Genomic DNA, 22,202 nt, shown 5'->3' with positions numbered 1-22,202 from the left:
TCGGCCTCCGCGCATGCGCATCCCCTCACCCTCCCACCTGGGTGGGCGCCGTCCCGCGCGGCTCTTTGTCGCGCCCATCCTTCCGCCACCAGGCCAAGCCGGACACTATTGGCTGGCCGGCAGCCTTCGTCACTTCCGTCGCGCAGGTAAGTTGCTGGGGGCGGGACCAAGCGAATGGACGGTGAGCGCTACCCACCCTGGGACTTCCGGTCCCAAACGGGCTCTCCGTTTTGAGGCGTTGGGAGTCTGATTTCCTTTCGAAGCCTGAGGGGAAAAGCGGCCACTGAAGGCCTTTGGGACGGTTTCCGCAACCGGGCTTCGTCCCCCTCGGGAAAATTTCGAACGGGAACCTATTTGGAGCATTTTAAACGGCGAGGGAAACTTAAAAGCGTCCCTTCCTGTGAGGAACTGTCATTTTTGCCTTATGGGATGGAGGGGCACAAGAGGAACGAGGAAGTCCCGCCTCCTGGCCGAGAAACCTCTGGTCCCTCTTTATCTAAACTCTCTCTCTCTGTGGTCTTACCATAGAGTTCTGCCGGGACGGAGCGACATCGTCCCGCCGGAACTTCCGGCGGGCTGGTGCTGAGGTGTTTTCTGTGGCCGGCGTTGAGAAGAAGGAACTAAAGCGGCGTCTGCGGTCCCGTGACGCGTACGTGTGAAAGAGCGCTTGACGAGGGAGAAATGCACTGGATGCTCACAATAAATAACTGTGCACCTGAATTAATTAACTTCAGTAGCCCTGGCCGTGTGTTTAGGGTGGGGTGCGGGTTGTATACATTATTCTTTTTTTCAGTCATAAAGCTCTTAACGCAATTCACAGCATTTTAAAAATATAGCTAAAACTGGTCTTCCCCTACCCTCCCGTGCCAGTGATGAGTCCCTGTTGCTGAGGATTAGAAGTCTCATGTCCCGATGGCCAGCCAAGGAGAAACCAATTGTTGCTCTGTCTCTGGGTAGAATGGCTGTTGTTTGGATGGTGTTAATTTGATAAATATTAATGGAATAGTTTTCAGTTTAAGAAGGGATGTGCAGATCTTTGTGCTATGTAATATTCTGCTTTTTAAACTGAAATAGCAATATGTAAATTGTCGTGCCAAACTTACCTGGTTTTTCTTTTTAATTGACTTCTAGAATTTTCTGAAAGGATTTCTAATAGTCTTTGAAGAAACAGGTTCAATTAGAAATGGTGGTTTTTACATGTAGCGCCTGTGGGGAATCTGTGAAGAAAGGACAGGTTGAAAAGCATGTGAGCATGTGCCGGCATTGTGAATGCCTTTCCTGTATGGATTGTGGCAAAGATTTCTGGTAGGTAGTTTCACTGTTTCACCCTAACAAAACCTGGCTCTAAGGTGATAATCATTCAAATTGAGTCCTCAGTGGAAATGTTTTCTGGGAAGCTATAGTCAAGTAACGTGCGTGGAAAGTCATATGTTAAAATTATCCTCTCTTCGTTCAAAAGAAGCATTTAGACTGTGGGGGAGTGTTCAAGTGTTTTCTCCTTTTTACTCTTGTCTTGGAAAGATCAAGGGTAGGCCACAGACTCACCCTTCTCCTGTTCTTCTTACTGTGAGAAAATAGCTACTAAATTTGGAGATGTTGGTGGCATTTGTCTGAATGCAGTGTTTCCCTAACTCAGTACAAACAACTCCTCCACACATTGACTCACAAAGTGGAGAGGGAGAGCAGACATGAGTGTGATAACCTCACCCCCCACCCTTCTTCTACACAGTGTCCTGGAGATCTGTAGAATGTGACCGTGCAGAGGTAGCGGCCGTGCATAACCCCCTTCTCATGATCAGTGAGGGGGCGTGCACTCAGCCACTGCTTCTGTGCGATTGTGCTCTGCAGAGAACCAGGCAGCTGCAAGGAGGCAGGGAGTGGGGCCAGTGTGCTCATGGGGCAACTTTCCCTCCCCTCACAGTTAATCAGTGTACTGGTGAGTCGTCTGTACCAGGTTGCTGACTGTGCAAATATGAGATCCTACACAGTGAGGGAGGTGGCCCATAACGGTACATGGGACTTCCGAAAATAAAAGATATTCTGTGGATTTTGTTCTTGAAAATACCTTGGCCTGACTCGCATCCATACTGCTGACAAGAGAGCTCTTCCTCAGACACATGTTTTTTTCTCATGCATCAACCTCTCTTGCGTTTTGAGGGGCACCTTGGCATGAATAAAGCTAAACTCCTGCTTTTAAATTGGTTAACATGGCGAAAAGCATCATTATTGATAATTTCTGCAGCAGTGTAGCGAGTGCTTCGTAAATCAAGTCTTGAGCAACTTCCCATACAGAGTTCATTGGGCCAGCTGGTGAAGACTTTTTTGTTTTGCTTGGTGTAGCCCCAGTAAACTCTTGTTGACCCTCCCTGCTTGCATTTGTTTGTATGCGTATTTTATTCTACTGTTAAATGTTTATATGTATATTTTAAATATTGTTTTAATATTTTAAAGGTTCTAATGCCTTGATTTTTGCCACCTTGGGGACCCTGTTTAGGTGGAAAGGCAGCATAGCAATGTTTTAAATGAATCAGTGTATACCTAATTCATCATAGGACAGACTGCATCTATGAGTGAAGTCAGACTGTTTTACAAGGTTTTCAGGTAAACCATAGGTTGATAAGTAATTTGGTCCAATGTGTCCACATTCCAACCCCACATACTCTCAGATGCACCACTGAAGACCTAAGTGTGTTCATGGCTGAAACATTGTGTAGTTCAGCAAAGTACATTTTATTTCATTTGCATTTTATATATGCGGAGGGCTCAGGGCATTTTTACAGTTGTAGCAATCATGCCACCTCACAGTCTAAGTAAAATCTCAACAAATGCTTTGCCTGCATAGATTTCCAGATTCAGTACTTAGTAACTGCACTTTAAAGAATCTCAGGCACCACAGCAAGGAGAAGACCTATATCCGAGATCCTGAAGGGCCTCTGCCAGTCAGATTACTGGTGTGCTAACACCCTTCCATGCTGCCTTCTTGCTATTTCATATGTTCATGGCTGAAAGCATTTTGTCCCAAAGTGCTGTGTTAAAAATGTCATATGCATAAATCATCGGTTATTTTATGTACATTCTTTTTTTCAAAGGGGAGATGATTATAAATCTCATGTGAAGTGTGTAAGCGAAGACCAGAAGTATGGTGGCAAGGCATATGAAGCCAAAACTCACAAAGGAGATGTCAAACAGCAGGAATGGATTCAGGTAAAACAGCAACAAAATGATACATAAATATGGTGCCATAATTTAATTTTAGGGAAAAAATACCTTTTTAAAAAATTTCCCATCAGTTTTCTAGTTCATGCACAGTTAAATCTTGTATCTTAATTGTGAAGTAGCAACTTTTCTGGATGGGTCTCGTCCCTGTGCCCTTATTTACAGTGGCCATAAACACCGCAGAGGCAATGTGCGTATTGTGAAATGTGTAAGGGGCCTTGGCATTTCCAGTTTAAAAGGATCTTGACAGGCTGGTCTGGAAGTAACTGATGCTGGAAACCCTTAAATGTTTCTGCTAGTCTGAGTTGCTACAGAGCAGCTCTTTGGTACTGATGGTAAGCTTACTTCTTCCTTCTCCATCCCTTACTCACCTTATAATTATTCCCCCCCCCCCAAGTTTTTCATCTCTGCTGGGTCCTCATTCCCCCAAGGGCTTCATGGTGATGGGGACAGCTGGCATGGAAGGCTTAAGCAACCACAGAGTCCCCATCTTTAAGGCTCAGTAGCTCCTGGATTCTTTTTGTGCAGTGCTGCTGGAACCCTAGGACGTGGAGTTCCTAATACCTTCTATCTCAGTCCACTAGACAGAAAAGACTTGGGATCTCTTTTTCTTGCACTCGCAGCAAAATTCATGCTTCTGAGCATGTTCCAGAGAAGTAAAGTGGCCAGACCCTAACAGTGAGGACTAGAAATGCTGCCTTGTTCTACTTCCAAGGAAGCAGCCAGCAGAGACGCTTTCTGTGGAACTCGGAGGCTTTAAGGTTTATTTACACATTGGACTTGCTCTGAGAGCTTATTTTCACAACAAGTACTGTGCAGTAATGCAAGTTAGGACGGGTTGTTTAACTTGTTGGAAGGACCTTGAAAAGCTGTTGTAATCTGCTGCAATTACTCTAGCCTTTGATTACGAAGTTTACAATTGTCAAGCATATGTCTGATTTCACTGCACCAAAAATTGCTGTTGACATTTGTTGTGCTTATTCTCTCCTTACAGAAGATTCATGAAGCAATAGAAAAAACAAATATTAACCCCAAAGTTCGAGATATCTTACAGCAAATGTATGCCTTTGACAATATTCCAAGAAAAAAAGGAAAATTTCAGGTATGTTATTAAGGGGTAAATTATTTTCAGGTTTCATGTCTCCAACAATTGTTTTCACACTGTGTTTAGAAACCCGTGAAGTTCTTCAGACATTTATCAAGGAGTCAATCAGGACTGAACAATAAGATTTCTTATAAAGACCCCAAGGTGGTTTAGGGTTATATAGTCTCACTTCAAGATAGCTTGGTTGTCTGCATCATCCTATCTAGTGGCAATTTTGCTACACATCAAATGCCGAAGTGGATGGGATAAAATGGTCATTGATTGCCACACAAAGGCACAGGAAATGTTGGGTGCATTCTAGGTGGCATTCTCACTTTGTGGAGGACAACAGCGAGGCCCAGTAGGCTCGGCTAACATATACTGAAAAAATGGCTGTACGTTGTGTCTAGAACATGCCACAAAAATCCCCTTCTACAGGTTCTGCAATTGGCAACGTAGTGTGAAAGGAGAAGATATGAAAACCACTGTTCTGTTGACATGTTTTTTTTTCTTTTAAACTTAAATCTCTCCTCTCCTTCCACATCTAGAACCATTTTCACAATTCTTATTTCAAAGTTGGGGGTGCAGGTTTGGCAGCTGCCTCAACTCCACTGGCAGCTTCCTGTTGCCCACTTCTCTTCCTGCCATTATGGACATTTTCCCTTCTGATGAGGAACCACATCAGTGATTCAGATGGAAGCACTGAGTGAATGGGAATATTCAAGCACTGCAGCCCTCTGCTTAATTTCTCTGCCTTGGCAATGGTGGGAGTGGATGCGGCATCAGCAAAAAGGGTTGCGGGGAGGGGGAGGACAAAAGCTGGCTTAACTGAGAAGGGATGTTGACAGACATCCACTTTGATGCTGATTCCATGACTGCCTAAAATGCAAACGGGTCCAAACAGAGCTTCTGTTATATCAAACAGGAACTAAGATGGGGCGGCAGGGGGGGGGCCTCACCACCCTCACAGTCTACCTAGGCTGCTTGGGATCCGTCTTCCCCTGCCACCTGTGTTTGCCATTATTAACAGCAAATGTAATAAGCAAATGTATTAAGTTTGAAAAGCCAGAAATTATATGAATCAGTCTAATATATGCAGAATTCCCAGATACAGGTAACTGTTTGATGTGATACATATGTGAAACAACTAGCTGTTAACCAGATGCCTAAGAAATGAAAGTATGCACTGATGCAGTTGCTGATGCCATCACGTTGGTGGTTGGGGCCTTCTGCTGAACTGAATGCTTCAAAAAGGGCTGCTCAGTTACAAGAGATTTTCTTCTGCTTCCCTTCTAAACAGAACTGGATGAACAACAGTTTGAAAATACACAACACTGTTTTACAAGATCAGGTGTGGGATATCTTTTCAGAAGCTACCAAGAAGGTAAGCAAATCAAAGACGTGGTGTTTTATGACTTAACAGGATATTAACATGTATTTAACATATTCAGATGGAAAGCTAGTCTTGGTTTTGGGTTGCGTCACCGCCAGTCCCCCAGCAACTCACATCTAGGAGGTGGCCGAGCATAATGCTTTCTTACTTGAGGCTGAGGTACAAGACCATTGAGCTGAAACAGCAGAGCAGCTTCAGCCTTATTGGGACGACACGTTTGCCCTTTTAACCCATAGAGGGGGCTTGTTCTCCCCTCCAAAGGGCAGACAGAGAAGGGTATTCTACTGATGGGAAGAAGTATGTGAGAGTGGAGATAGTCCCCAAAGGATCTGATCCCAGCTCACTTAGGGCTGTAATAGTAGCAGTCACCATTCTGAATTGGGTGCGGAAGCCAACAGGCAGCTGGTGAAGATCTTCAATACAGGTACTATGTATTCCCCATTTCCAAAGTCTGCTGGCAGACAATTAAGGCTATTTTGAAACGTTAAAGAGTAGCCCCATGTAAAGTGCTTGGCACAAAACCATACGGGCGTGACTTCTCCACCTAATCTACCTGAGAGAGTTGCTGTGAGTATAAAATAGAGGAGGTGAGGAATGCATCTGCTGCCATTAGCTCGCTGGAGGAAAGTTGGGATAAAAATGTGATAGATCTCCATCAGCTGAACCAGAAGAATACCATGGCCAGTGGTACTGAATGATGCTGAGAAGGTTGCCGTCTCCTAGGAAAGTTGTCAGGCAGGGTAACCAAGTAGGTACATGCCCCAGCAGTTGCGTTTATTTTTTAAAGAATTAGCTGGAATTGAGAGGGGGTGCTTCTCAGAAGCATCAGTGATTGGCTTCTTGTGCTGTAGGAGAACACGTTGCCAGTGGATCATATCCACCAAAGCCAACCTCCTGTAAGTGATTGTGCTTTCAGACCTGGGTGGTGGTGATTCTTTTAGATAAGTCTGTCACATTGTGTATAGGCCCTATAGTCCACTTGGGGTGACTGCTGAAGCTTCTCTTCCCCCTGATTGGAGCCACCTTGTTATAGTGAAGCGTGTGCCCTTCTTGTCTTCCCCATTGAAAGGAACCAAGTGAGAAACAAGGGAAACCCCAAGACAGAGCTCTGAACGAGTGTGAAAAAAGTGAAGTTACGCCAAAACTATCCAAAGAGGATGTAGCAAAAACAGAGGTGGCGGCAAAGAAAAAGAGCAAAAGGGAGCAAAAAGAAGAGAGAAAAAATGTCAAAAAGGAGAAAAAAGAACTAAGGCTCCAAAGCCAACAAGCCAGCTTACAACCTTTAAAAGCCAAAAAGTCTAAGAAAGAAAAATGTGAGAATGAAGATGAGAAAGTATTCCAGAGCGATTGTGTGAAGGGGACGAAGAAGAAGCGGCGAGCAGCTGACGTGTTGGAATCGCAAGTGAATGGCTACGGCCTTCATTCGGAAGAGCCAGCAGGGACCAAGCCCAACGCCAAGAGACGCAAGTGCGGTCCCTCAGAAGGTACGGAAGTAGCATTCTGTGCTCCTCCTGTTTGTAAGAGGTGTCATCATCTTAAAGCAAAGGATAGAATCACTGGTTTTGATTATTAAATCTAAACGGTGATGCGTGTCTACCGTTTTTAGTTGAGCAAATCAGTGAAGGAGGGGAAAATCTCACCACGATCAAATGGGAGGCAAGGAAAGGAAATTTGGGGGAGGTGAGGAGGCATTCTGCACTTTCCTTGGAAGAGCAGCACGATCCTGCCCCACCTTTTCAGAATTTCCTTCCCATAAGAGGATTGGATACAGCAGAGTCAGGCAGAGCAGGATTTCTCCCCCTAACACGGGCTTTACTGTTGTTTATTCTCGTACTCTTAAAGCTTGTCCATTACTACGACATACGGGCAGGAGTCCTGCCTCTGTCTGTTAGCCGCGAAGTACAAAAAGAGCTGCCTCGGGTACAAGGAGAAAAACCAACAGTAACAATCTCCCCCAAGTACACAATTACAAAATCTAAATGAATTTATATATATTTAAAGTGCAGAGTGCTAGAAAATTGTGCAAATTCAAGATACAAGCATCAAGCTATAAACAACAATAATTTAACCAACAATATCCAACTGGTGGGACGATACACACAATCAAGGGTTGTTTTCTATACAATATTCACTACAAAAATACTTATGAAACAATGTGTTACATTCAATAGAGTATCTATACAAAAATAATCAATGCCAGTACAAAATGCACAGGGGCGTACAACCAAGTTCATGAATCTTCATAGTAAACCAGTTGCCTGCAGAAGTCTTGCACAACTACCATGCTCCAAACAGCCACGCCTACGGGTTTTGCCAGCATATGTTGTCCAATCCCGTTTCGTCCATTCACTTCTTCATAGGTATTTAAATAGCAATTGCTACAGTCAGAGCGTTAGACCATTTGAATTCAACCAACATGGTGGTATATGACTGACTGTAGCAATTGCTAGTTAAATGCCTATGCAGAAGTGAATGGACGAAACGGGATTGGACAACAATTTGATTACAATGTGAGAGCATCTGTCTGGACCTTTTGTCACTTTTTCATTGTCATTTCTCTCCTTGTAAATTTAGAGGAATCTTGTGTTGAAATAAAAAGAATGAATTGTCCAGTAACTGAAGAAAATGAGGATGAACACCAAGGTAACCTTAAATTTGAAAGGCCGCATGACAATAACGTATTTTAAATATTAAATATCTTAGGTGGCATTTATAAACCAAAGCAGCTCAGCCAGTATGGAGTGTACAGGTATTTGTATTAATGTTGTGACAGTGCATGGGAGTGGTTAGTCGTTTATTTTAACAGTATTGGAGTTCTTGTGTATTCTAGCTTACTCCCCCCCCCCTTTCCCACTTCTCCCCTCTCTGTTAATTGTTAGTCTTTTCTCGCTCTTGGCATTTCCTCCCCACCCCAATACATGTACAGGGCAACATTTAATGCCCTAAATGGACTGGGACGAGCATACCTAAGGGACCATCTCTCCCTGTATATAGACTGCTTAGATCACCATGAAAATATCTACTAGTGGTCCCTGGCCCCGGAGGCTCAGCTGGCCTTGACCAGGGCCAAGGCCTTCTCAGTCCTGGCCCCAACCTAGTGGAACTCTCTGTTGTAGTATACCTGGGCCTGCCAAGATCTTTTTGATGGGCCTGCAAGACAGAGATGTTCCGGCAGGTGTATGGGTGAGGCCAGTCTAAGGTTTCTTTGGGAATGCCTCCCGACCAGTCTCCTGCTGCGGGGGCAATATAGCCACCTGCCTCCCTCATATGCGAAGTCACAGTGATGACATCAGTTGTACCCTCTCTCCCCCCTTATTTATGCTATGTTGGGAAGAGTGGAGAAGGCTGCCATCTGGAGTTCACAGTGAGCTCTAGTCCACCTGTTGTGGACTAGAGCTCACTGTATATATCGCTAATTCTGATTTTAACATATTTTAATGTATTTAAATATTTTATTTTTGTTGTAACCTGAGCCTGCTTGCGGGGAGGGTGGGCTATAAATCAAATAGATAAATAAATAATAATAATCCTATGGAGAGTTACTCCAGTCTAAGCCCATTGAAGTCAATGGACTTAGACTGGAGTATCTCTCCATAGGATTTCAGTGTTAGTTTCTTATCCTCTCTGGGCAGGGATTTGTCTTTTATGCTGCTTCATAAAATGTATATTTATTGTTCTTCTAAAGGATAGGAGTGGTCATATAATGATGATAGCAAACTAAATGTAATGTATGGGACCAAGTGATAAATAGACCTGACTTGAAATTGCAAGTTAATCAACCCTTCCTCAGGAAAGTATGCAAGAGGCTTGTTAGAGAACCCGATGGACCTCGTTGAAGTAGCCACAAATGCGGGCTATCCTACTTTGATTTTGCTCAATCTCCTATCCCCTCTGTCACCTTCACGACCAGTTTATATGTACTTTGTTTTTCTCCCTCTCAATCTCTGACCAACTGCGTTCATGTTATTTTTCTTATCATTTTTCAATGTCTGTGTTGAAGTGAAATGTCACTTCACAAATAACTTGTGTAAAATGTACAATCTTGGAATAGAAATGTTTAATTCATACTCTATTCATGCTCAGAGACAAGTTTAGCACAGCCTTTCTAAGTAAGCAAGAGACTGTGAACCAAGTTTTTTCCAACTAGTTTTCTTCCTCTCTTCTAGAAGGTTGCTGCTTCATAGGTTAATGAGGAGTAGCCAACAAGCAAAAAGGTCACTGGAAATGTTAGTTGACACTTTAAAAAAAAGAAGTAAAAGTTTTGCTCAAGTAGCATCTTTTGTGGACTAGAGCTCACTTTGTCAGATGCAAGGTGGTGGATGGATCCTCAGTAGGCAGACGTTTTATATATGAGGTGATGGTGAAAAATAAATGAAAGTGGGATCAGAAGGTGATGAAATGCAGGAAGTATTTAATGAGATGTAATTATGTAAAATTCAGAAGTAATCAAGAACGGTACATTCGCAAGAGCTGTGGTGGGCCACTTCTCATGTATTGCTAAGCTAGCTAATCAGAAATGTCTGTGGGGCCAGATTTTTTCCAAGTTTATTAACACCTATTATGACTACGAGCCAAGCTACAAGCGACGAATGACACCTGAACGGCAAGTAGTGATCAAGTGGAGCGCAAGTGAACAGGGAGGAATACACGTGAGTCTGTTCACTTGCCGTTCAAGTGTCATTCGTCACTTGCAGCTTGGCCCTAAGGCATTCTGAGTCTTGGTCAGTCTGGGGTGAGAGGGTGTATCAAGCCACTTGATGAATTCTAGTCCAGCAGTTTCCCTGAAAACAGGGACAATATGCTCTCTAAAGCCTGTGGCTTATGCTGGAATTAAATCTTGTGAGTCATGAAGGGCCTCAAGACTTCTGTTTATTTTGTTGCAGTGCAGCCATCTATCTGGAATTAGCTCAGCTAGATAAGTGCAAGGGGAGGGATTTGGTAGTTTTTTAACGTCAGCTCCTGGGAGTCTGTTTTTGGGGGAGGGGAGCGGACTGGCAGAGAACAAGATATAGCCTGGCCTTCTCTGGGTTGGTCTCCTGAAGGCTAGATGACTTATCTCCAAGAATCAGACATAGGAAATCAGATATAGGAAATCCTGTAAGACTTCTCTGTGTCTGCTAATGCCTGAATAGTTTATAGCAGTGCTTCAGCCATTACAACATAAGGCCCAGGAAGCTACGCATTTAGCAAGCAAGTACCGATCCTGGCATTGCGCAATAGTTGGTTTTTGTACTACAAAACCTATTTAATTTAATCTCTGTGTAATGTGTATGTTTGTTAATTGTACAGGTAAATTCAGTTGGAAAGGAACCATAAAGGCTGTTCTGAGACAAGCACCTGACAATGAAATCTCACTTAAGAAACTAAGGAAGAAGGTAGGTTGAACACTTCATGAAACTCAGGGCACATTTGACCAGCAGATTCTCCGGTGCAGACAGCCTTGAAGTGACTGGGAGCTGTCCGAGAGCACAATGGAGCTTCTGTTCATTGAACCAGTCTTGTGTAGAAGACCTGCCCGTGTATACTGATACAACAGCTTACAAAACAGTGACCAAGAACCAAAATGTGAATTGTTCATTTACTCTTAGTGGGCTTAGTGAAAGAGCAGCGCTGAAAGTGTTTGCTGTTGGGAAGCAAACTTTGGGCTGCATTCCAGAAATGCTGCTTAAACTGATTTTAGAACAGGATTTTTGTCATGTTGTAAGTTTTACCCTGTACTGAATTAAATATGTGTTTTATTTGTTGTACAGGTTTTAGCCCAGTATTATGCAGTTGCAAGTGACCATCATAAATCTGAAGAGGAAATTCTGGCTTTATTTAATAAGAAAGTCAACAGTAATCCTAAATTTAAAGTTTTAAAGGAAAAGGTGAAACTTTTGAAATAGCTGCTTTACTTTCAAATGATCAAATTTTGCAGTGTGCCCAGTTTTACAATCATATGTCAAAAGTGGCTTTCATCATACCTGTGTCAGCAAAATCTCACTGTATTTGACTATGAATTGTCTTTTACCTGCCACTTCTAATGAGAGCTTTTCTACTTTTTTTTTAAAAAAACTATATTTTTGTAAAAGAAGATAAACTCCATTAAAATTTTGCTTGAGGTATCTATAGTGTCATGAGTTTTCTTTTGTGATCTGTATCATGTTACTGCTTTTGAGGAGCAAATAATTTCAATGCGCTTCATATATGTTCAAATAAAACGCTTTGGATCAGTAAACCGCCCAGCTCTGATCCAGCTAAAGTGAATTTCAGCAGGACAGCAACAACACATTTGGCAGTTTGGGGGGCCTTGTGCGGGCTGAAGGCATTTAACATGTTTTCCTACAAAACAGAGGCAGTTTAAATGCATGTGAGCTGGCTCAGTCTTGTGGACTTCAGTAATGTCACCCTCTTAGGACTGCAGACAGAAAGCTAACGCTTAATTTTAAAGTGCAGGTGGCCACCTCGTGCTCCTGTCTGTTTTTGAAGTCCCTGGAAAGCAGGCTCAAACAAAAGTAAAAATAAGGTATGAATACTTCAATAAATAAAAAAAATTATTCCCAGAGTCAGGAGACTATACGGAGGAACCGATGTGCAGGCAGCCTCATAGGATGCTAGAGGGAGTGGGAAGTTGTGCATGTCTTCTGTATCCTTATCCAGATAGGTAGTCGGCATCATTTTGCAGATTCTTGTGATCAGGCTGTCTCTGTATGTTGGTCCTGCCGGATGCCTCCTTTCTTCCTGTTTCTCTGGCAGTACAGTATCTGTGAATCCACTGCTACTAAGAGCCAAACTACAAGTGACGCCTTACACAGGTTGGACACTAGTCGGCTTCCCTCAAGTTTTGATGGGAAATGTAGGCGCCCTGGTTTTACAGCTTGGCTCTCCATTACAGCTGCAAGACCAGGATGCCTACATTTCCCACCAAAACTTGAGGGAAGCCGACTAGTGTCCAACCTGTGTAAGACGTCACTTGTAGTTTGGCTCTAAGATGGGAAGGCTGAGGGTAGCACTAGATTCCTTTCTTGGATGGGCAAGGAAAGACACTCGGCTCATGCTCGCAGACATGTCCTTACGGTCCTTTATTAAAAGGCTTTTCATCCAGAAAGACAATTATACATTCTTGGTGACCTTCAGCCCTAGGTTCCTAGGGAAATAAAGTTATCTTGGAGAATAACTATTGAACCAGAGGATGAGCGGTGGGGGCCTTGTTTGATTTATCAAGTGCTCTGTAAGGTTTCCAGGTGGTATTAGAGACTGGAGATTTGTAGGAGGCAGTCACTTTAAAGAATAACTCTATTTTGTTGTAAATAATGCTCTGAATTCTTGAATTTTAGTTAACAATATTTGGTCAACGTCAACTTTCTCACTGTCATCTCAGTTGAAGTGGTATCTCTCTCATTTGCAGTGTGCAGAGAAGAATTAACACCATCAAGAAGCCATTTTCCATTCACTCAGGAGCCTCAAGCGCAAGGCATATACTTGGATCGATTTCCAATTATGATTTTGTGGTTATCTGGGCATGCCAATAAATCAGCCTCTCATGCAGTGATGATATGCCAGGAGAGGACAGAAAGCCAACCATTAGCCAGTTTCCAAAGTTAGCTATGGTGTAGTTGCAGCAAGTGTGTAACATAAGATCGTGCTCCTATTATCCCTCATGGACTTGCACAGGGGAGTCAACACAGTATAGCTGCTCTGTAAACTGGCCCAGGCCCAGGTTGATGGTGGGATAATAAATTGTTAGAATTGAGGGCTTCTTTCCGGTGGGTCCAGATGATAAAGATGTCTCTCTTGTTTCTCAAGTAGAGGTGAAGCTGTTGGAAACAGGAGCTGATTCTTGTTCTAAATCAGCCATTGAATGGCATATAGTGGAGCCACCAAGTACAAATTGTCTCCATTCTGAAGACCTTGTAAGTGAAGGCAAAGCGTCAAAGCTTGATAGTCAAACATCTCTGAGGATAATATTCCTGAGGGTTTGTAGTCCACGTTTTGGGGAAACAGTGTATCATTATAACTAACAACTGGCTGGCACTCATGGAGGAGATGAAAGTAGCAAAAACGGGCATCCCCAAACAAGGTATGGGTCTCTAGCTACTCGGGGGATTTCAGCAGAAAAATGGTTTTGTAAATTTTAAAAAGGCAAAGGGAGGAATCCAAGCATAGTCCGGTGAAGACTAAGTGTGGTCCCAAAGGAACAGAATAGGGAGTTGGTAGCACAGAGCCTGACAATGAAGTCCACGGAGCCATGATGGGAGCCTGAGCCTCAAAAGAAGGGGAAGGGAGCACACAAGATTACTTGGCTTGTTCGTTCGGCTAGTGGATAAAAGTCTACTTGGGCATGTCTGCTCACATTTGTTCCTGCGTGTATAGAGGCAATTCTTTCATTTGATAATCGTTCTTTCTGGTATGCTTCACTGATGTTGGAAAGACGCCTTTCTTCTTCCCATATGAAGTCCAACTCGATCATGATAACAACGGCCACTCCTTTGTGAACCTCTTTGATTCTGATGCCAGAATTGTTTTTGCGGCTTTTGATTCTTGTATTCTGCACGACAGATATTTTTCTCGTGTGTGTGCAGCTTTATTTTAATGCAGTTTTTATTTTGTTGCTTTTAATGGGTTAAGTGCCCTGGAGCCTTAGAGTGGGACAGATTAGAATTTTTCTTATAGACTAACAAGAAAAATATTGTAATCCAGTACATATTCCAGCCTGTTTATATTCCTTTTATGGGACTTTTTTCGTTGCATCAGAACAAAATCTACATACCCCAATGTTTCCAGTGACTTTGTTGACTTGATACAGAAAACCAAGACACTGTATCCTTTAGCTTCATCCTCCTTTAAGAAGGAAATCAGAGATCAAATATTAAAACTTTATTCAGGGTAAAGTTTAAAGAGATATATTGTTCTATGCATTGAAGTGTAGCCCCAGGTTACTAGATCTCCCAATCAATATATTCAACATTAAGCACAATTAAGCTTTCAAGAGGGGGGGGGGAATCCCTACACATACAGAACAAGTCTTCTAAGTTTCATTTCTGCTCTGTCAGCCAAGGAGAGCATATTAAGTTACTCATGAGTACTTAATAGGAAACGTTACTTTATATTCAGCTTTAACATTCAGCTGGGCCAGAAGTCGTTTGTTGAGTAGCTTCCCTCTGCCCTTATTAAGGAAGAAGCAATCAGGTCAGCTGGGGAAAATCTGTCTTAACCATCTGTATATTCTTGTAGAATAGATATTGAATGAATCAGGAATTTCTATCAGTTCAGTTAAAAAACACCTTTTCAAAACTGGAGTCCTCAAGCAGGTACCGGTTTCAAGAAGAAAGTATGCATCCTATTTTTAACATAAAGAAAAATGTTTTAAAGATCCCAATGTTTCATCACATTTTAGCAAGTACGCTGTGAATATGTAGCGAACGCCCCAGAAAGGCAGTATATGACTTCAGAGGGCAGGCAATATGTGTTTAACACTTTTGCTCCCCCTAATCTAGATTGATTACAAAGGTGATCGTCCTTTTCAGACTTGGGATCTGTTCTTAGCCTTCAGGTGGCAGTATGGGACCCGCTAAGCGAAAAGCATGTGACATCACAACCACATGACAGGAAGGCAGAGTTGTGACCTCTCTGAAGTCGAGGCCAGGACCGTGGGTGCTCACCAAGAAAGCTGGGAACAGAAAACACAAGCCGAGCACCCAGAGGTTACCATAACCAGGAATGAACTAAGAGGCAGAGTGTGTCATGGAGGAATCCTCTCTCTGTACCACTGAGTGACCTCACTGCTCTATCCTGCTGCTCTTCTCAGGAGGGGTACTCCTTGCTCTCTACCCTTGTGCACTAGCATCAGCAAAGAAGTAACATGATGGGAATGGCAACCCAGGAGCCAGAGCTTATGGCCCACCTGATAGAGATGGGCACGAACAGCAATATGAACTAAAAAAACCCACGAACAGCCCAATCTGCTGTTTGTGAACAAGCTGTTTGTGAGGCCCCATTCTAAACAAACAAGTGGTCGTAGCAAGCCTCGTTCGTTGCTGTTCGTCAAGCCAGACTGTCTGGCACCTGCAATCAATTATCATGGCAACTCTGGCAGGGATTGTCTGAACTCTGTCTCAACTCCTGCTGTTGCTCTGGAAACCCCAATCTAAGCCCAATTTAGCTTGATAGGCAGGTCTTCCTTCCAAGTGTGGACTGGAGCTCCAAATTTGTTACAAGAGGAAAAGACCAGGGGGGAGGAGGACTCCCAGCTCTGGCTTTCAGGGAGAGACAGCTGCTGTTAGAGAGACAGGGTGAATGCATTGGAGCTTGTATTTTCTTTGTGTGTGGTGGGATAGGGATCTACCCCTTCAGGTTCCATGGCTGCTGCCCAGGCTCTGGGGCCAAGCTATTATTATTGGTACATTTCCTGCTGCCTGCTCAGGTAGGGTTTCTGGGAGTGGTGCAGTAGGGATCATGATGGCCTGCTGGTCCCCATGAACAATGAACATGTTCGTGACAGGATCATGTTCATCACTGTTCGTTGTTCATGGATGGCAACGAACAACGAACACCATGTTCGTTGTTTTTTTCTGTTCATGCCCATGTCTACCACCTGACTGTCACAGAGAGGGTTGTATTAGGGGGAAGCATTGAGCATTTCTTACCTTCTATAGATCCAGAGGAGTTAGCCGTGTTAGTTTGTAGTTGCAAAATAGTAAAGAGTCCTGTAGCACCTTTAAGACTAACCAGCTTTATCGTGGCATAAGCTTTCGAGAATCACAGCTCTCTTTGTCAGCTCTGACAAAGAGAGCTGTGGTTCTCAAAAGCTTATGCTACAATAAAGTTGGTTAGTCTTAAAGGTGCTACTGGACTCTTTACTATTTTACCTTCTGTATTGGGCCTGCCTTGAGAAAAGGATGTTTTTGCTCTACCCACAACAGTGGGAGAATGGCTAGGCATTCTCTGCCACTTCCCAACTTTCTCACGGGGTTTTATCTGATACATCTATAGAATTTGCAGCCCTGTATGACTGTGCTCATTGATTTTCCTCCCCATGCAGGCAACTTAAGTTGTTAGTACATTGGTGGGAAGGCAAGAGAAGCTACCTGAACAATCACGGGCAGCTTTTTGTGCTTCATCATAACCCACGATGAAAACTGGCTGTGACTTGGCTAGAACGAAGTCCATGTTCTTACTGCTTTTCCTGGCACGGCTTCTCATGAGTTTCAACTCATTGCAGTGCTGTTTGGGCGAGGCAGCTGGGAAAATCAGAACCACATCCCCTGCTGCCCCTGTTTAAGGAGATGCTTTCAATTCATTCTAACAGGTCTGGCATGTTTGCTGTGTCTTAGGTCAATTAAATATGCTTGATTGGGGACTTCTGACATTTTTGCATGTAGCGAGCAAAATGTTTGCAACAGCACGTGGTTTATGCAAATAAATAAGTCTGTAACATCCCTTTTCCTTTCAAGAAGCTTTCTTCCCTGCTTATACGGATTACAGTAGACTGTTAGGAAAAGATCTTCTGTATCCTTGATTTCCAACATGAATGAGGATGTATTTTAATATGTATCAATATTCACTTCATGTATACCCCACCTTTCTCTCCAGTGGGGACCCAAAGCAGCTTCCATCATTCTCCTCTCTTCCATTTTATCCTTACAAGAACCCTGTGAAGTAGATTAGGCTGAGAGAGTGTGACTGGCCCAAGGTCACCCAGCGTGTTTCCATGGCAGAGCGTGGATTGAAACCTGCGGGGTCTCCCAGATCCCAGTCCAATACTCTGACCAATACACCACACTGTCTCTAGGATTATTTAGATGTCCAGAGCCGGCACGCCCATTGAGGCCAGGTAGGCAGTTGCCTCAGGGCGCGAGGGCGCCGGAGGGGGTGTCGGGGGTGGAGGCGCGTGCTACGGAGTTGGCGTGGCTGGCCCGCAGCTGCTGCAGCCAGCCAGCCAGCCCCGTGCCACTGCCGCCACTGCCACATGCCCCCAGCCGGTCGCAGCAGCCACAAGCCACTGCCGGGGCAGCGTGCGGAGCGCGACGCAGCCTCCACTTGCCACCCTAGCCATCCGCTGGCTGATGCCCCCAGCTTGCGCTGCGTGATGATGTCATCGTGTGATGATGTCATCACGCAGTCCGTGGCGCGCATGCGCTTGGGGGGAGGTTGCTGCAGGCGCCAGAAACCCTGGTGCCAGCAGTGTAGATGTCACCAACCATCTGCAATCTCTTTGTTCAGGAATTAGCCTGAAATCCAGGTTGAGGACTTCCTGGTTTAATGTGGCCAGTGTGTGACATCGAAATGCAGATGGATTGCTGCTTGCAGAGAAAGTAATTTCAGCCCAGTCATTCTTCCACACAACTATGGGAAAATAAAATGTTAGGCATTATTTGATAAAAAGAAATAGTTGCCCCACGAGATGGTATTGTATTCATCCTTCATGCCTATTGGAAAGAACAAACATGAAGTCTTGATTTTCAAGGACAATAATTCCCACAACAAAGAGCCAAAGGCTCCAGCCTTAAAATGCTAAAACCTATTTAACCCTTTGAAGGATGATCAGAGTTAAGAATATAAATCACTGAACCAGATCAAGCCCTTAATATATGATATTCACAGGAAGAAAGGAAGAACAAAAAGCTAGCAGCAGGGTTTGCTTAGAGGTTTATTCTCTCCTCTCCCCCCTGCTGTTTCAGATAGAATTTAAAACAAAGTAAACTTGTTATAAAGCACAGGAAAGTAGTCATTTTATGCACATTATGCCAGAACTGAGATCTTTATAGTGGCTGCCATTTGTTTGGGGATTTAATTCAAGGTGTAGGTTATGAACTTTAAAGCACTTTATGGCCTAGGATGAGCCACGTCCTTACAGGACTGCCTTTCCTGGTATGTCCCCATGCAACCTTTCTTCTCTTCTGACCAATGTCTGTTCCTTGTGCCTTCTTGTAGGCAGGTGTGGATTGTTGTAGAAAACACCTGCACTTTCTGAGTAGTGGCAGCCACATTGTGAAACAGCCTTCCCGAGCAATGTCAGAAAGGCAGTCACTTTATTTTTAGAAAATTAGGGAAGGCACAACAGTGCAGGGTAGGGTTACTAACCTCAAAGTATGGTCTGGAGTTCTTCTGGAATCACAACTGATCTCCAAATTACAAAAATCAATTCCCCTGGAAGAAATGGTGACTATGGTATACCATAGAGTCTACCCTCCAACCCTGCCTTTTCTATAGAGGCTAGAAGAAACAGAAGTCCTAGAATGACATTACATGTTCACTGATCTCTGCCTCCTCCTCAAACCCTGCTCTCTTTAGGCACCAGTTGTAGTTGGCAATCTCAGGTCAAGAGCAATTTTAAGTAAAGACTGCTGATGACTGGATCTCTGTAGGGGTGTTGGTGATGGTTGATTGTTGATAATAACAGATTGAAAGCTACCTTGTACCTGCTTGCAGAGAAAGGCAAGATGGCATGGTTACCTATGCCCAGGGGTCATTTCATAGAAAAAGAGCTGGAGGAACTCATTAGCATAACTCATTAGCATATGTCACGCCTCTTGCCATCACCGGAAGTGTGTTATTAGTATAACGGATTTGCATATGCCACAACCCCTGGCATCACCTATTCTGGCTGTTTTGGACTCAATCCTGGACATTCAGGGGCCTGAAATTGGGCCCAAAATGGCAAAAAGGGGCTTATAATGGCTGAAAAGGGGCCTAAAATGGTCAGGATCAGGCTGCTGATGAGTGGGAGTGTGATCCACCACCCGTCAGAGGCCCGATCCAGGCCGTTTCAGCCCCAATCCAGGCCGAAACAGGCCCCAAATGCCCAAGAGTCAGGCAGGCGGGGCCACCTGACATGTGACCTCTTTGGGGAACTGCCGGAACTGCATTCCTGCGCATTCCCCCTCGAAATGAGCCCTGCCTATGCCCCATCACAGCAGCTTCACTCATCTGAATAGGGCCTTTTGTGGGTGCCACCTTAGAAATGGGCAAAATCAACAGCTGCCTGTACACGCACTTGTAATGGCCCCCTACTTTATGGAATGCCCTGCTTGAAGAAGTCAGGAAAGCTCCCACTCGCCTGGCTTTCTGCAAACTATGCAAAACTGAATTATTCAGGAGGACTTTTTACACAGGTAATAAGATTGTGCTGTAAGCAAAGGAATCAAAGAGACGCATTGGTAGAGGGACAGGGTCTGTTGTTGACTATACTACTGGGTACTGACTTTTGCTGTAATTATGCTCCTACTGGATAGTTACTCTGCGTTGTTTAATGTCATGTCAATTTGTTTATGTTTTGTATCAACGTTGTTTCTGCTGTATATTGGATTTCTGCTTGTTTTTCAAATTTCTATTGTATAGTTTATTAAATGTCCCAGCCGTTGATTGTGTTAACTGAAACTCTGTAATCCACCTTGAGTCTCAGTGAGAAAGGAGAACTATAAATAATGGAAATAAATACAAATTAAAAATAAATTGATTATAATAATATAGTTCTACAGTACATGTGATACTATCTAGTCTTGGAAGACTTGTCTGTCCTGTTCTGCTGTAGAGTTAAGAGCGCAGGACTCTAATCTGGAGAACCGGGTTTGATTTCCCACTCGTCTACTTGAAGCCAGCTGGGTGACATTGGGCTAGTCACAGTTCTCTCAGAGCTCTCTCAGCCTCACCCACCTCACAAAGTGTTTAATGACACTTTGAAAACTGCTCTGAGTGGATGTTAAGTCATCCTGAAGGGCGGTATATAAATCGAATGTTGTTGTTGTTGTTGTTATCTTCTGCCAGAGGGTAAAGACTTTTTTGTTTTGTCTGGTGCTTCTTCAATGACCACATCTTCCTGACTATGTTTTAATTGTTGTTTTTGTGTTTCAGTGTATTTTAGCTTTGGTTTTCATAGTTTTAACGGTGTGTTTTTGTTTGGTTTTGTCATGTCTGCACCCATCCATGCCATTTATGTATTCTCTGATATGATATATTGATCTCATGCATTGCTCATATAATTGTGCTTTGTTCCTATATACTTCTGCTTTGTAATGTAGTCACATAATCAAGTACCAAGGTTGACCTGCCTGAAAACAAAAGTGCCTGTCTCCCAGAGCAAGCAACTGTCATCTCTGAAAGTATGCTCGTTGACCTTGCAGCTATAATGTAACTATTCAACCCGTATCAACAGGCAAAAGCACTATTGATATATGAAGTACTATTCCCCCCTCCCTTTGAGCAGTTTGCATTTAGGCGTGAAAATCCTAAAAAGTTCCATGAGAACGCAATAGCTTAGTCTGGACAGAAAAAGGCAGAAGATTACCAGGAATCAAACCTCCCCCTCTCCCCTGTGAATAGTTCGATAAACATAATATGTAACAAAATATTAAAACTACATAATAATAAAACCAAAAGTAACATTAAAGAACAGACATATAACAAAATATTAAAACAACACAATATTTCTCCTCTCCAACTCCCCACTCAGGGCCGGAGCGGCAGAGGGCTATCTAAACTCCTCTCTGTCCGGAGATCAGGGGGCGGGGCCACCGGCCATGTGACCATTTTTGCCGTGGGCGATTTAAACTTTTTAAAACTCCCCCCTTGTTCCAGCTGACCCAAAGTGACGTCATTGTGCGGTCCTGAGTTCCACCACTGAGTTCCACCACCTCTTTTCCCAGAAAAAAAGCCCTGGGATACATTATGCTCAACATTTTATGTTCCATCTTTCAAGCCTTTGCTAAAGGCCAGAAGGGTCGGGCTTTGCTGCACTTCTTCCAAGATGCTGCTCCATCGCTGAGAAACTGCTCCAGGGAACTCCCACTCCTTCATAGAGACAGCCCTGCTGTCTGGTGAGAGGAAACGAATGAAGAAAATGTATAGGCAAAGAGTATAAGCAGGTCTGTGCCAGCGATTCTTTAGAGTGGTGGGCCTCGGGCATTAAAAAGAATCGTCAGTACCTGGAACGGAACCCAGATTCAAACGGGTAGCCAGTTGGTATAATATGGTCGCACAACTGGCTGCCTTCTGCACCATCTGACTTGTCTTCATGGGTGGCATGCGTTGCAAGAGCCCTTTCTGGAGGCTATAAATCAAGATAGCCGCATTGGCTGTGTCTAGAAAAGAAGACAGTTTCTTGACTAGGTGTAGCTCAGAAAAGAAACTCCCAGCTGTGGCTGTTTCTCAGAGAGTAACGGAGGGCCCAAATGCACAGTGAGGCCTTGACATGGTCAGCTAAGGGCAATTTTAAACCATCCAGCAGAGGAAAATCAGTTCTGTAGCTGGCTGAGCCATCCTACTTTACAGCTTTCCCAATAGGATAATAAGTCAGTATGTCGCTCAGTTTCCTTGATAGGATCAGGTCACTAGATTGCCCATTTTCCAGCTCTGGATAAAACCTGAAACAGTAAATGTAAAGGGCTCTCACATTCTGTTCCTCTCTTGTACCACAGAGGGCACCAGAGTTTTGTATCTGGCTCACTTACTGAAGCATTTCCCTTGTGATTCTACTTTATTCATTGCAACAGGCATTACGGTAACTATCCAGACCAGTTCTTCTCACAACAG

General features: G+C 43.7%; 1 protein-coding gene across 1 annotated transcript; it reads left to right on the top strand.

Annotated features, from left to right (window-relative positions):
* The first annotated feature begins 30 nt into the window (after positions 1-30).
* On the top strand, positions 31-11,797 carry LYAR (Ly1 antibody reactive). Its single transcript, XM_054999357.1, has 10 exons — positions 31-146; positions 529-649; positions 1,132-1,305; positions 3,090-3,204; positions 4,211-4,318; positions 5,601-5,684; positions 6,763-7,177; positions 8,268-8,336; positions 10,983-11,068; positions 11,444-11,797. Exons 3-10 carry the CDS (start codon positions 1,184-1,186, stop codon positions 11,576-11,578), a joined length of 1,134 nt encoding a protein of 377 aa, XP_054855332.1. The 5' UTR covers positions 31-146; positions 529-649; positions 1,132-1,183; the 3' UTR covers positions 11,579-11,797.
* Positions 11,798-22,202: the final 10,405 nt, after the last annotated feature.

The sequence above is a fragment of the Eublepharis macularius genome, chromosome 15, assembly GCF_028583425.1.
Source record: "Eublepharis macularius isolate TG4126 chromosome 15, MPM_Emac_v1.0, whole genome shotgun sequence".
NCBI lineage: Eukaryota > Metazoa > Chordata > Lepidosauria > Squamata > Eublepharidae > Eublepharis > Eublepharis macularius.
The sequence above is the reverse complement of the archived record's forward strand: the minus strand, read 5'-3'. Positions and strand labels throughout refer to the sequence as shown.